At 41.5% G+C, this 12,245-nt stretch overlaps 1 protein-coding gene across 4 annotated transcripts in view; it reads right to left on the bottom strand.

The window, feature by feature from the left end:
* Positions 1 to 6,758: 6,758 nt before the first annotated feature.
* Positions 6,759 to 12,245, bottom strand: part of STX11 (syntaxin 11) — a 39,383-nt gene continuing 33,896 nt past the window's right edge. For all 4 annotated transcript variants that reach the window (XM_014533912.1, XM_014533911.1, XM_014533913.1 and 1 more), the window contains one exon: positions 6,759 to 8,669. In XM_014533912.1, coding sequence (XP_014389398.1) covers positions 7,801 to 8,669 — 869 coding nt within the window. In that variant the 3' untranslated portion in view covers positions 6,759 to 7,800. The remainder of the gene's footprint in view (positions 8,670 to 12,245) is intronic.

Below are 12,245 nucleotides of genomic sequence, written 5' to 3'. Positions count from 1 at the left end.
ATATATTCTTATTACTAAATGGATATTATATACTAGAGGCCCAGTGCACAAAATTCGTGCACTGGTAGGGTCCCTAGGCCTGGCCAGCGATCAGGGCCGATTGGGGCCTTCTGGCTGCCGGTTGGAGCCTTCCTTCATTCTGTGCCGCCCCCTGGTGGTCAGCACACATCACAGCGAGCGATCGAACTCCCAGTCTCCCAGTTGAACTCTTGAGAGGGACACTGCATATTAGCCATTTATATATATAGATTGGAGGTTACATAAAAACTCCAAGAGTCTACCAAGTCCTGGTACAATATTCATTTGTAATTATTTCTATCTTAAAATGTTCTATGTTAGAGAAAAGCAAAGTTCTTGGTCAGATTATAATCAGATCTATAACCATGTCATTTTAGGTTTTGTCATCTACAGACAGTCATTGTTTTACTCTGATGCTTTTGCAAGTATGTTTCATCTTCAACAAACATCCATAAAAAGAACTCTGACTCATTTTAAAACCAAGATTTTCAGATAATAAATGTTTAGATCATATCTTTCAAAAAAAACTGAAAGAAATGAACAAATAAGACAAACAAACAAACAAAAAAAAACCTCATAGAGGTCTGGACCAGCCAGGTGGAAGGAGAGCATAACAATGGAACAATGGCATCTGCCAAAATTTCCATCCCCAGAGAGATTTACCACCCATCCCTGCCCCTCCAGCCCTACCCTAGGGTTAGTCAATCAAACAAGATTTGATTTTGGGTGGTGGGCACACAATGCAATATGCATTTAAACCACAAACTGATGGCTGTTTGCAGATAATGAATCAGAGAATTATGTATTTGAAATCTATATAGATTTAATAAATAAGGTTACCCCAATAAATTTAATAAAAAAGCAGTATAGCAGAGGAAGCACAGGTTGCTCAGTGAAGAGAGGGATGATGCTGGCCAGGAGAATGCACCTCAGGAGCAGTGCTGGTCTGGGCAGAGGGGTTAGAGAGCAGTGGGTGGTGCCATTTGCAAGATAGTGTGAACAGGAGCTGTGGGTGGGGGAAAAGGTGGGTTCTGTAGCATTAAAAGTGCTGGTGGGGCCAAAACCGGTTTGGCTCAGTGGATAGAGCATCGGCCTGCGGACTGAAAGGTCCCGGGTTCAATTCCGGTCAAGGGCATGTACCTGGTTGCGGGCAACTGGTCAGGGCAAGTCTCAATATTTTTAATATATATAAGGAGTGTCATGTTTTGTTTTGTTTTTATCCATAGGATTATTGAGTTGATGACACAAAATGAGCTACTGTGTGCACAGTGCCTGGCACAAAATATATCTATTATTATTAGAAGTAGAAAGAAGAACCATAGCAATGCTTTGTATATAAAGACATATTTTTGTTGATTTCAAAGAGGAAGAGAGAGAGACAGAAACATCAATGATGAGAGAAAATCATTGGTTGGCTGCCTCCTGCACATGCCCCACAACCCGGGCATGTGCCCTGACTGGGAATGGAACTGTGACCTCTTAGTTCATAGGTCGATGCTAACAATGCACTACATATAAAGGTCAGGTACGAGATAAGTAGAACATCAGTTTTATTTGAACCCAGTAATCAGAGATGGGGGACAAATCCATAAAATATAAGCAATTCCTGTTATCCATGGTAGTTATGATCTGTATACTCACCGCAAACACTAAAATGGTTGCCGAAACCGGTTTGGCTCAGTGGATAGAGCGTCGGACTGCGGACTGAAAGGTCCCAGGTTCGATTCCGGTCAAGGGCATGTACCTGGGTTGCGGGCACATCCCCAGTAGGAGATGTGCAGGAGGCAGCTGATCGATGTTTCTCTTTCATCGATGTTTCTAACTCTCTATCTCTCTCCCTTCCTCTCTGTAAAAAATCAATAAAATATATTAAAAAAAAATAAAAAAAAATAAAAGTGCTGGTGGGACATTTAGTTGCAGTTGTTTGATAGACAGTGGGAGGTACAGATCCAAGTCTCAGCTGAGAAGTCAGGGTTGGAGATACCGATCTGGAAGCCATCAGCATAAGCGGTATTTGAAACTCTGGGAGTGAGAGGAGTAGCCTGGGGAAATCCGGTAGGCTGAGAAAAGTCCTTGAATGCAAACTCAGCAGTGAGGACTGGGAAGAGGGAGAGTAATCTGCAAAGAAGACTGAGGAGGAAGAGCTAAAGGTAGGGGGAGGTGAGGAATGTAGAGTCAGAAGTTCAAGAAAAGAACATGTTTTATTAATGTTACAGAGATTAGTCAAAGAAAATGTACATTCTCTGTCTCTTCATGCAATTTATGCTTCTAGATTGATGTTGACATGAACATTCCTAGAGAGGAAGCTTAGTAATGTGAGAGTAAGAAACAGACACACAGAAGTACATAACTATTGTCAAATGTTAGAGGACTGAGTTCTTAGTTTCCACCTCTTCGAAAAATGAGATGGCAATATCACTTCACAGGCTTGTCATGAAAAAAAAAATGAGATCAAAGCACTCTGTAAACTGGAAAGTGTTTATACCAATGGGTATTCTGTTGGTTGAGTGACATATCTATCTGCTGTGGACTGGGACAACTATCGAGCAAAGCGTGGTCAGACTCAGATTAGTGCCCAACGTGTGCATAAGTTGAAGGTCAGGGTGAAAGACAGCCAGGAAAACTCGCAGATGAACAGCAGTCAGGATGTAGGGTCAGAGCAAACAGTTAAACATAATTTAGACAAACAGGAACATGCAAATAGTGAAAATTCAACACACTTGGCAAACAAAACAAAGAAACTGAGGGGGTGGGGAATAAGTGTAGAACAAATATGAGGTATCATCCATCGCCAAGAAGACTTAGAAAATGTAGGCACTGCTCTGCCTCAGCCAGGGAGCTTTGGTGTGTGTGGGTACTTACTCATTCCTTCTTTTCTTCTTTCACTACCTTCTTCCATAACAGATTTATGGTGCTTAGAACTAATCCCCTAGTATGAGTAACCTAAGTATCCAGGAGGTATCAGGCAAAAGGGACACATAACTGGAGACCACATTCATGAAAAACATAAAGATCTAGGCACAGACACATAGGAACACATGCATTACACGTATGTTCCTATTACACAGCTTCAAGTGCTTTTCTGTTTGGGATAGCTAAACTGGGCATGTGCAAATACTAGTAACTGAGCCTATTGGAAAATAGAAATAAGGACATATATATATATTGCATGCTCTGTTATTTTTACCCACTATAAAATATTATGGGATACGGGGGTATAAAGGGAGAAATATGTCTAAAGAAATGGCTATAGAACCATAAAATGTACATTTTTTTTAGTAGAGAGAGAGAGAGAGAGAGAGAGAGAGAGAGAGGTCCAAGTAGCTAAGAATACTTGCAATTAAAAAGGGTATAAAGAATACTTTTTTTTTTTAGCAAAGATGGAAATTTATTGAAGAACAAGCACAGACTCCCACGTGGGGAGGGGGAAAGAGTCCCTAAAGAATACTTTTAAAATAAACACCAGGAATTAAAAAAATGGTAATGATGGGACTTGTCTCTCACTCCTCATTTGTCAGGATATCACTGGTTTTAAAGCATCCTGTGTAGTATCACCCAGATCATCAATTCAGAAAGCCTTCTTTCTTGCTAGCAATGTAAAATCTTTACAACAAAAGAATACCTTGTCTATTCTTTATAACACATGTTGGTAATAAAGATGCTCAATAGTTATGTGTTGGTGAAGTTACATTCTCGATCCTATTCACTTTCCATTTCTAATAGCCCCATTGCATTAATTGCAATGATTTTCAATTATGCTATCAAAACTAAGTCCACTGTTACTCTGATTACTACTGGATGTTTCAAACTATCCTCTTGATTACAAATGAGGGAATTGAATTCTGCAGATAGAGATACTTGGCATATTTCAAAGAGAGGAGTAGAAATTATGTCTGATAATAGCAAATAGAATGATAGGATTAATACATAAAGTCTAAGACTATAGACACCCTATTTTATTATTTTTAAGCTATCCACAATCTTTAGTAGTTTCCTGTCAAGATAGGAACTTTATATTGTAGAGCCTGAAAAATATTTGCATATGACATTTAACTGACTTTTAACCATAAAGCATTGGGACTGTTTTTAAGTAAACATAAAGCATTAGTACAAAAACACTACTCTTTCTCCAAGTCATTACCTTGAAAGGACAGAAACTTCCTCCCATGATGTCTCAGTTCAAACATTTTAAAATTATTGATCGGCTTTTAAAAAAACTGTAATTCAGCCCAGCCTGTGTGGCTCAGTGGAGCATCAGCCTGCTGACTGAAGGGTCCCAGGTTCGATTCCAGTCAAGGGCACATGCCAGGGTTGCGGGCACAATCCCCAGTAGGGGGCATGCAGAAGCCAGCCGATCAATGATTCTCTCTCATCATTAATGTTTTCATCTCTCTCTCTCTCCCTCTCCCTTCCTCTCTGAAATCAATAAAAATATATTTAAAAAAACAAACTGTAATTCAGCCCAGCCTGTGTGGCTCAGTGGTTGAGCATCAACCCAGGAACCAAGAGGTCAACAGTTCAATTCCTGGTCAGAGCACAGGCCGGAGTTGCGGAGTTGCGGCGCCATCCCCAGTAGGGGGCATGCAGGAAGCAGCGGACTGATGATGTTTCTTTCTTATCGATGTTTCCATCTATCCCTCTCCCTTCTCCTCTCTCTAAAAATCAATAAAAACATATTTAAAAAAAACAAAACTGTCCTTCAGATTATGCTGAATACTGATTCCTAGGGGAGCACCACTCCTATCTCTGATGTTTCTGGAGTTGTCACCACCTATAACCTATGGTTGTGGCTGGAAAGTGCGGCATTTGGTCAGTTGGAAGTAGTTGTGGCCTATGTTAAAATAGCTTTAAAAGATTTCCACCTTCACCCCCTGAAGGCGCTATTGTTCTTTGTGGTGGGTTCCTTCATTTTGTACATGAAATGACATTAGTGTATGAATTTTGCAGATTTACCACAAAGTCTTTTTGCCCAAAGTCACTCTTCAGAGCGTCACAAGATTGGGGGAACCAACAAACGGCATCTCTGGGTGGCGCTGGAAGATCCTTTCCTGCACAGAAAGCCAGCATTTTACCCACTGCTTGGCCTGGCAGTCAGAGCCAAGAAGGGCTCCAGGGAAAACAGGGCAGGATGTGGGAAAAGCCACCAGGTCCCTTCCCCTTGATCTATTGTGATGGGCCTCCACAGCTGAACTCCTTCTGGGGCTTTGGGACTCACAGCTTGGGAAGACTCGGGGGGAAGCACTTGCCAAATTGAGCAGAACAGCTGCTTTCTGCTTCACTTTTTTGAATGGAACATTGAATTTCTTTTCCAGGACATGTATGGATATAAGAAGGAATAGAAATGCCACCGTGAAAAATAGTTTTTTCATTGTAGAAAAAAAATGCCCTGGTAGTAAAAGAAGATAGGGTCTTGGTTTCCTTTTTCCATTTTTTGAAAGACTTAACAGAAGAATAAGTGTTTATTTTTCCTCAGACGCTAATAACTATTTATTTACTCAAGTCCACGAGAAAATTATTTAATAACAATAATAAACATAGCACGTAGCATATGCCAGGTGCTTTCTAAGTGCTTTTACATATTTAATCATTTTATTTCTTCAAACAACTCTACGAGGTACGGTGTGTCAATTTTACAGATGAGGAAACTGAGGCACAGAGGCTAAGTAGCATGCCAAGTCATACAGCTAACATGAGGCAGAGACAGTGAGTGGGGTCCTGAATCTGGGCTCTTAGCCACTGTCACACCCAGATGGTTACTAAAAAGCAGAAAGAAAAATTCTTACCTTTTCCTAGGCAAGAGGTAACTAATCTCTTAGTATATTAAAGTGCAGTTTTTACCCAATTCTTCAATGTGAAATATGGGGAACTCAAAAGTACATGGAGCCTGCAAACGCCTTTATTTTTATGAATGGTTCTAAGCAAAGAAAATGCTTTATGGGTTTAAACAAGTCAAATGCATGAATTATTCTCTCTTGTGCAAACTAACTGGTGGTCTGTATTCTCCACATCTCTTCTCTTCCACGAAAGACAATGGAGCTGTATGAAGAAGACTTATTTTTTAGGGAAAGGGAATTCGACCAAGTTAGGCCACAGGTGAAACATCCCTGGAGTTAGCTGAGAAATTGTGAGAAATCTGAGAAGAGCCTGGTGGGACTTGGTTTCCACAATTCTCATATTTAAGCATGAAATTAAAATTAGGTGCAGGGGTAGATTTTCACGGTCGTAAGCAGTTTAGTCAGTGGGTTACAGAGTTCACACATTCTTCGTTCTACTCCTTTTAAAATGTCCCTGTCTGAAGGACCTGAGAATTATGGCAGCTGAATAAATTCTCATTTATTAAATAATGAGTAGAAAGAGTTCAGAGTTGACTCAGGAGGAAGACCGGAAGCACGGTGAATGTGGGTTTAAGGACATTCCAAAGTTTGCAAATGAAAGCAAATCCTTAAAACATGATGATTTTGCTAAACTGTTGTAAGTAACTTAGGAGAGAAAGGAAGACACACTCCCATATGAATGCTTTTTCATTTTTTTCTTCGCTATTCAGAGTTCTATCCAGATGTTGCAACTTTAAGAAGCTACAAGAATTTTCAACACAATAATTGAGAAAGTAAACTAAGGTACAAATACATAAAAGGGAAAATGATAATGTAATGTTTATTAAACTAACTTAAAAAGAAATATTTTAATTTAAATTACTCCATTTAAATGCATGAAAGGAATGGTCCACAGTAAAACAAAAGTAATATTTCCAAGAAATTTATTTTATTATCTAGTTCTGGATTTATTTTCAGCTGTTGACATCTGTCTTTATCACTATAACTGACACAGAGTTGTTCAAAATAAAGTTCCTGCCCAAATTGGACTGGATATGCAGATGGGAATGAGATAAACTCAAAACAAGACAACCAACACCAATAACCAGTAAAAGTGTTTTTTCTGATATTTATAGTTTATATTTACAAAAGTAAAATGAAAACCAATTAGTCATTATGTACATGTGTTAGTGAATATTAGTACTTCACAATTTACATATGTATATGTGCATTTGTAACAATCAAGTAAAAAAAGATAAATTTTAAATTATTTTTAATTATGAAAAATATATAAAATGTGACTGATACACACATCAATTTCAGGGCTTGTTCAATACTCAGTGCTTAAAAATATTTTGGGAAAAAATCCCAACTATATTCTGATGGAAGATATTAAAAGTAAAGAGATAAGAAAATAGTGAGTGTTAAATGTGATTTTAATAAGTATGGAGGTGAGCAGGAAGGAAATAGGTATACTTCTAGACAGGAATCACACAGCATAAACCAGATGAGGAGTGGAAATGAAAGACGTGAAATTGAACAGAACCAAGGTACTTTCAGGAGAGGGTATGAATTTGTTCTGATGAGTTCATACTATTAGCCAATGCGGAATTGACTTCCTCCTAGAATTTCACTAGGAAACATGCCTGGGACATGTACCCTCCAGTTCGCTAGTCAGTTCTTTATGTGGCTTCTGTTAAGAGGGCAAGGATGCAATTTGCCATATAACGACCTCACACAACTTCAGGGTATCTCTGTACTTACTGCAGAAACATCGGAAGGCATCAACTATAGTCCCAAGCATGGGCTGGGTTGGAATTTTTGGACCTCAGGTTTCTTCTTTCTCTAAAAACTGAGGTCCGTACGAGTTGGGACAACTCGCCCCAGTGAAGGGAGCCCCCAAATCTTTCCCAGTGCGCTTCCCAACCCATTCCCGTTGAGAGGGGGTGCGGGGTCCCAGGCCAGCCTGCTAGTTGACGCAGGGGCAGCAGAAGCAGCAGATGGTCCGGCAGGGGTTCTTCTTCTTGTACTGCAAGGTCTTGCGCACTTGCGCCTTGGCCTGGCCAGTGTAGTCCACGGTCTTCTCCACGTTGAGCTCGATGACGTTCAGGGTGTCGGCCTGCTCCTCCACCAGCACCGCCATCTGCAGGAAAAGCTCGTGCACATCACGGATGCGGCTCTCCAGCTTCAGCAGCTCGCGGTGGCGGCTCTCGATCTCGTTGAGGGCCGCCCTCGCTCCCTTCACGTCGGCCAGCAGGTTCTCTGAGAACACGTCCCATTTGCCCTGCTCGAACATGTCCTCGATCTGCTCGCCTGACACGTCCTTGCCCATGATCTCCAGCTGGCGCTGGATGCGGATCTTGCAGTTGTCACGCTGCTTCATCTCGGCCTGGTTGTACTCGTGCATGGCGCGCTGGAAGGTGCGGGTGAGCGCGCTGTACTGCGCGCGGGAGATGCGCGCCACCGCCGAGTTGGGTCCGTGCTGGGCCTCGGCCGCCTCGCTCAGCACCTTCATGGCGCGCAGCTTGCGGTGGATGCTCTCACCGCGGGCCTTGATGTCCTTGGCGATTGAATTGGTGTCGCGCTTGATGCTGCTGAGACGCCGCATGGACGTGAGGAAGCGGGCGTTCTGCTTTCCCAGCCGCTTCACGTCGATCATCAACTGCTGGTTTTCATCCTGAAGGCCCTTGATGTCTCGGTACAAGGACTCCAGGATGTGGTCTGTCTCGAACACGAAGTCCTCGTAGGGCGAGTCCAATTCATCGTCCCCGTCGGAGAGCTGCTGGTCATACTGCTTGGTTAACTCCAGAAGTTCTGCTAGCCGGTCCTTCATGTTGCCTGCAGGTAGAGATACCGAAGTTAAATTCCTCTAGTGAGAGCAATAGAGAAGTATTCTGCCCTGGCTGGTGTGGTCCAGTTGGTTGGGCATTATCTCGTGCCGGGAACGGTTGCCAGGTTCGTTCTGGTCAAGGCACATGCCCAGTTGCATTGACGTTTCTCTCTTCCTCTCCTGTCCTCTCCCTTTAAAAATCAATTAAAAATCTTTTAAAAAATAAGGAAACATTTTGCTCAGCACTACCAATTCTTTATTTCTGGGTATAATAAATGCACTAATAGCTAACAGTGCTATGACATTTTGCTTACAAGTAAAGGACGAATATGACTAAGAATCATGAACACAGTTGTATTTTATACCCTGTAGGTCTCTGCAGTTCAATATTACAGGTGCCCAGGATTCAATCAGCAATGTAAAATTGTAGATTGCATTGGGAACCAATCTTTTTCTTGCTTTTAAGTTCTCCAATAATTGCAAATCAAAACAGACACAGAAAAAGGAAAAAAATACTTGCAAAGATTGTAATTTTAAATCAAGAGAGTCAATTTAGAAGGCTTTGGGGCCAAGTCTAAATGTCTGTTTTGTGTCTATTTCAGTCTTAGTCCTGTTCATCATAATGATTCTTTAAATAGTGACTATATAAATCATAGTTTAAATTTTTTCTTTTAAAAATGTTATAAAAGTAAAACAACAACAAAATACACAAAGACAAAAATCTAATAAGGAAGTATAACATTTGGAAGTTGAAATTCCCTTGTTCCTCTGCCCAATATCATTAATTTGGGCATCACTAACATACTTCAGGTTAAGTGCTTGTTCAATACACAGTGCTTACAAATGTTTGAGGAAGAAAACCAAAATATACACTCATGGAAGATATTAAAAGTAAAGGAGATAAGAAAATAGTTAAGTGTTTAATGCAATTTTAATAAATAAGAGAGGTGAGCAGAAATAAGATATATATTTAGGCAGGAATCACATAGCACAAGGCAGATAAAGAGTCAGTAATGAAAGATACACAGTTTCCTCCAAGGTCTCTAGTGGGAAGCATCATTGACAAAGCTGCTTTAAAAACAAAAGATTACATGGAAAATTTCAATCCTACACCAGCTAAGTAGCAATAATAAAACACACTCCCATTTATCCATCACACAGCAGCAATATTTGCCCACTTTTAATGGCTTTTTGAAACAAGTTGGCAGCTCAAGTAGAATTTCTGTTTTTATAAAGGTTGTGGTGATCATTTCCTCACTTAGCAAGGCAAAATAATGCTATGTCCATATATTTTTCCATAAAAGTAGCTATTATGTAGGGCCAGTAACCAATTTCTAGGCACTTTTCATGTGATACCCTCTTTAATCTTCATACAGACTCCATGAAGTAGGCATTGTCATGATCAGAGTTCGTAAATTGAGCATAGGAAGATCAAAGAACTTATCCAAGGTCACCAATAAGTAAACATTTGGGCTCCAGAATACTCCACTTAACCACAATACTCAACTATCTTCAGCAAATGTACAAAAGTGAGTCATGAAAGACTTCCCTATTAACCAAGGACATGTCAGGTCTGGAGCCTCTTGGGAGGGACTCCAGTGCAGGCTGAGACTGGCCTGCAACTGCTTGGTGGGAGCTAGGAAACAAGCCAAGGCCAGCCACTGCAGGTGCCAGCCTTGTGGCCTCTTGGGAAAGGCCACAATTCAAGCTGACGCTGGCTGCCACTCGTGCTGGCCTTGGCACTGCCTAGTAGCAGTTTCAATGTGAGCCGAGGCTGGTCGCTGCTTATGCCAGCTCGAGAGTGCTTGGGAAAGACTGCACTGTGAGCCAAGGCTGGCCTCCACCTATTTGGAGGGCCAGGAGCATGCCTGGGATGAACTTCTGCCAGGGCAAGCAGGTTGGGCAGGGGAGGATCTCTGAGGAATGCCATGCCAGGGCAAACGGTGTTAGCCAGGTTATTGGAGAGTGACAGATCTGGACCAGCCAGGTGGAAGGAGAATATAACAATGGAACAATGGCATCTGCCAAAATTTCCATCCCCAGAGAGATTTACCACCCATCCCTGCCCCTCCAGCCCTACCCTAGGGTTAGTCAATTAAATTTCTCCCTGTATGACCCGGGCACTTCTCCAACTGCTGCCTCTGCACTGGAGCTCAGCGTGAGCAAGCTTGTGGTTGAGTCCTTTAAGAATAATATCTTGGTCTTCCACAGCCCTTCATTTCTCTCAGCTGTAATCCTCACTGGTTTTCAAAGCCAGATGTTATGGGGACTCCTCTTCCTGACACAAGTCCTCTGGGCTGGGGGGCCTGGTGAGGGGGGCTCATATGCATTACAGCCAAGTTACTATCTTATCTGGGGAAAGTACATTAGTTAGCTAGTATGGAGTTGAGCTGTATCCATCTGTTGTAGTTAATATCCAACTTATTATACTATGCAAGAGGTAGATGGGAGAGAGAATGGATACATTTTCATGAACAAGGCAAGAATAGGTGATAATGCCTTCCTTGCATCTTGTCCATGTTCTATATTGCTCTCCTAAAACCAAGAATCACTTCATACATAATATAAAGAGCAAAGCACACTTCAATCATACAGAAAATGGTCTTGGATGATGTTCAGGATGGTCATTCTTTTTCAAGATCTAACAACCATAAAGTCATGGGTCCTACATTAGGTGAAGGCCTAAGCCAGTGATGGCGAACCTATGACACGCATGTCAGAGGTGACACGTGAACTCATTTTTTTGGTTGATTTTTCTTTGTTAAGTGGCATTTAAATATATAAAATAAATATCAAAAATATAAGTCTTTGTTTTACTATGGTTGCAAATATCAAAAAATTTCTATATGAGACATGGCACCAGAGTTAAGTTGGGGTTTTTCAAAATGCTGACACGCTGAGCTCAAAAGGTTCGCCATCACTGGCCTAAGCTTATTCGAAGGCTTAGCATAATCTGGTAAGGAGAGAGAAAGGAAGAGTATGTGGAATTAAAGATTCTCTGTGGAGGTGCAGAGAAGATGGTGGCTTTCACCTTGCCTTTCTGACCCAGTCCAGCCACTAGATGAGTTGGTCCCATTGACCTAGAGAGTCTCCTGGTTGCCAAGGTGCAAGCATTAGGAAAATTACAACAATGTCAACCAAAGAGGCTGCTGTTTCTAAGAACGTCCCCCAAAGGTTCAGGTATATTCCTTGCTGCAATTATATCACACTATAGAACTAGGCACAGAAAGAACATCAAACTAACCTACACAACCAGTAGCTTCACTCTGAACTGTGAGATTCTAAAAAGGGAACTATGGGCTCTAGCCAGTTTGGCTCAGTGGATAGAGCATCAGCCTGTAGACGAATGGGTCATGGGTTCAATTCCAGTGAAGGTCATGTACCTTGGTTGCAGGTCCCTCCCTGGCCCAGGTCCTGGTCTGGGCGCATGCATGAGGCAACTAATCGATATTTCTCTCACATTGATATTTGTCTCTGTCTTTCCATCTCTCTTCCACTCTCTCTAAAAATCAATGGAAAAATATCTTTGGGTGAGGATTAACATGAGATGAAAGGAAGGAAAGAAAGGAAAGAAAGGAAAGAAA

Source organism: Myotis brandtii, unplaced genomic scaffold (genome assembly GCF_000412655.1).
Source record: "Myotis brandtii unplaced genomic scaffold, ASM41265v1 scaffold123, whole genome shotgun sequence".
Taxonomy (NCBI): domain Eukaryota; kingdom Metazoa; phylum Chordata; class Mammalia; order Chiroptera; family Vespertilionidae; genus Myotis; species Myotis brandtii.
This window is presented reverse-complemented; position numbering and strand designations above follow the sequence as displayed.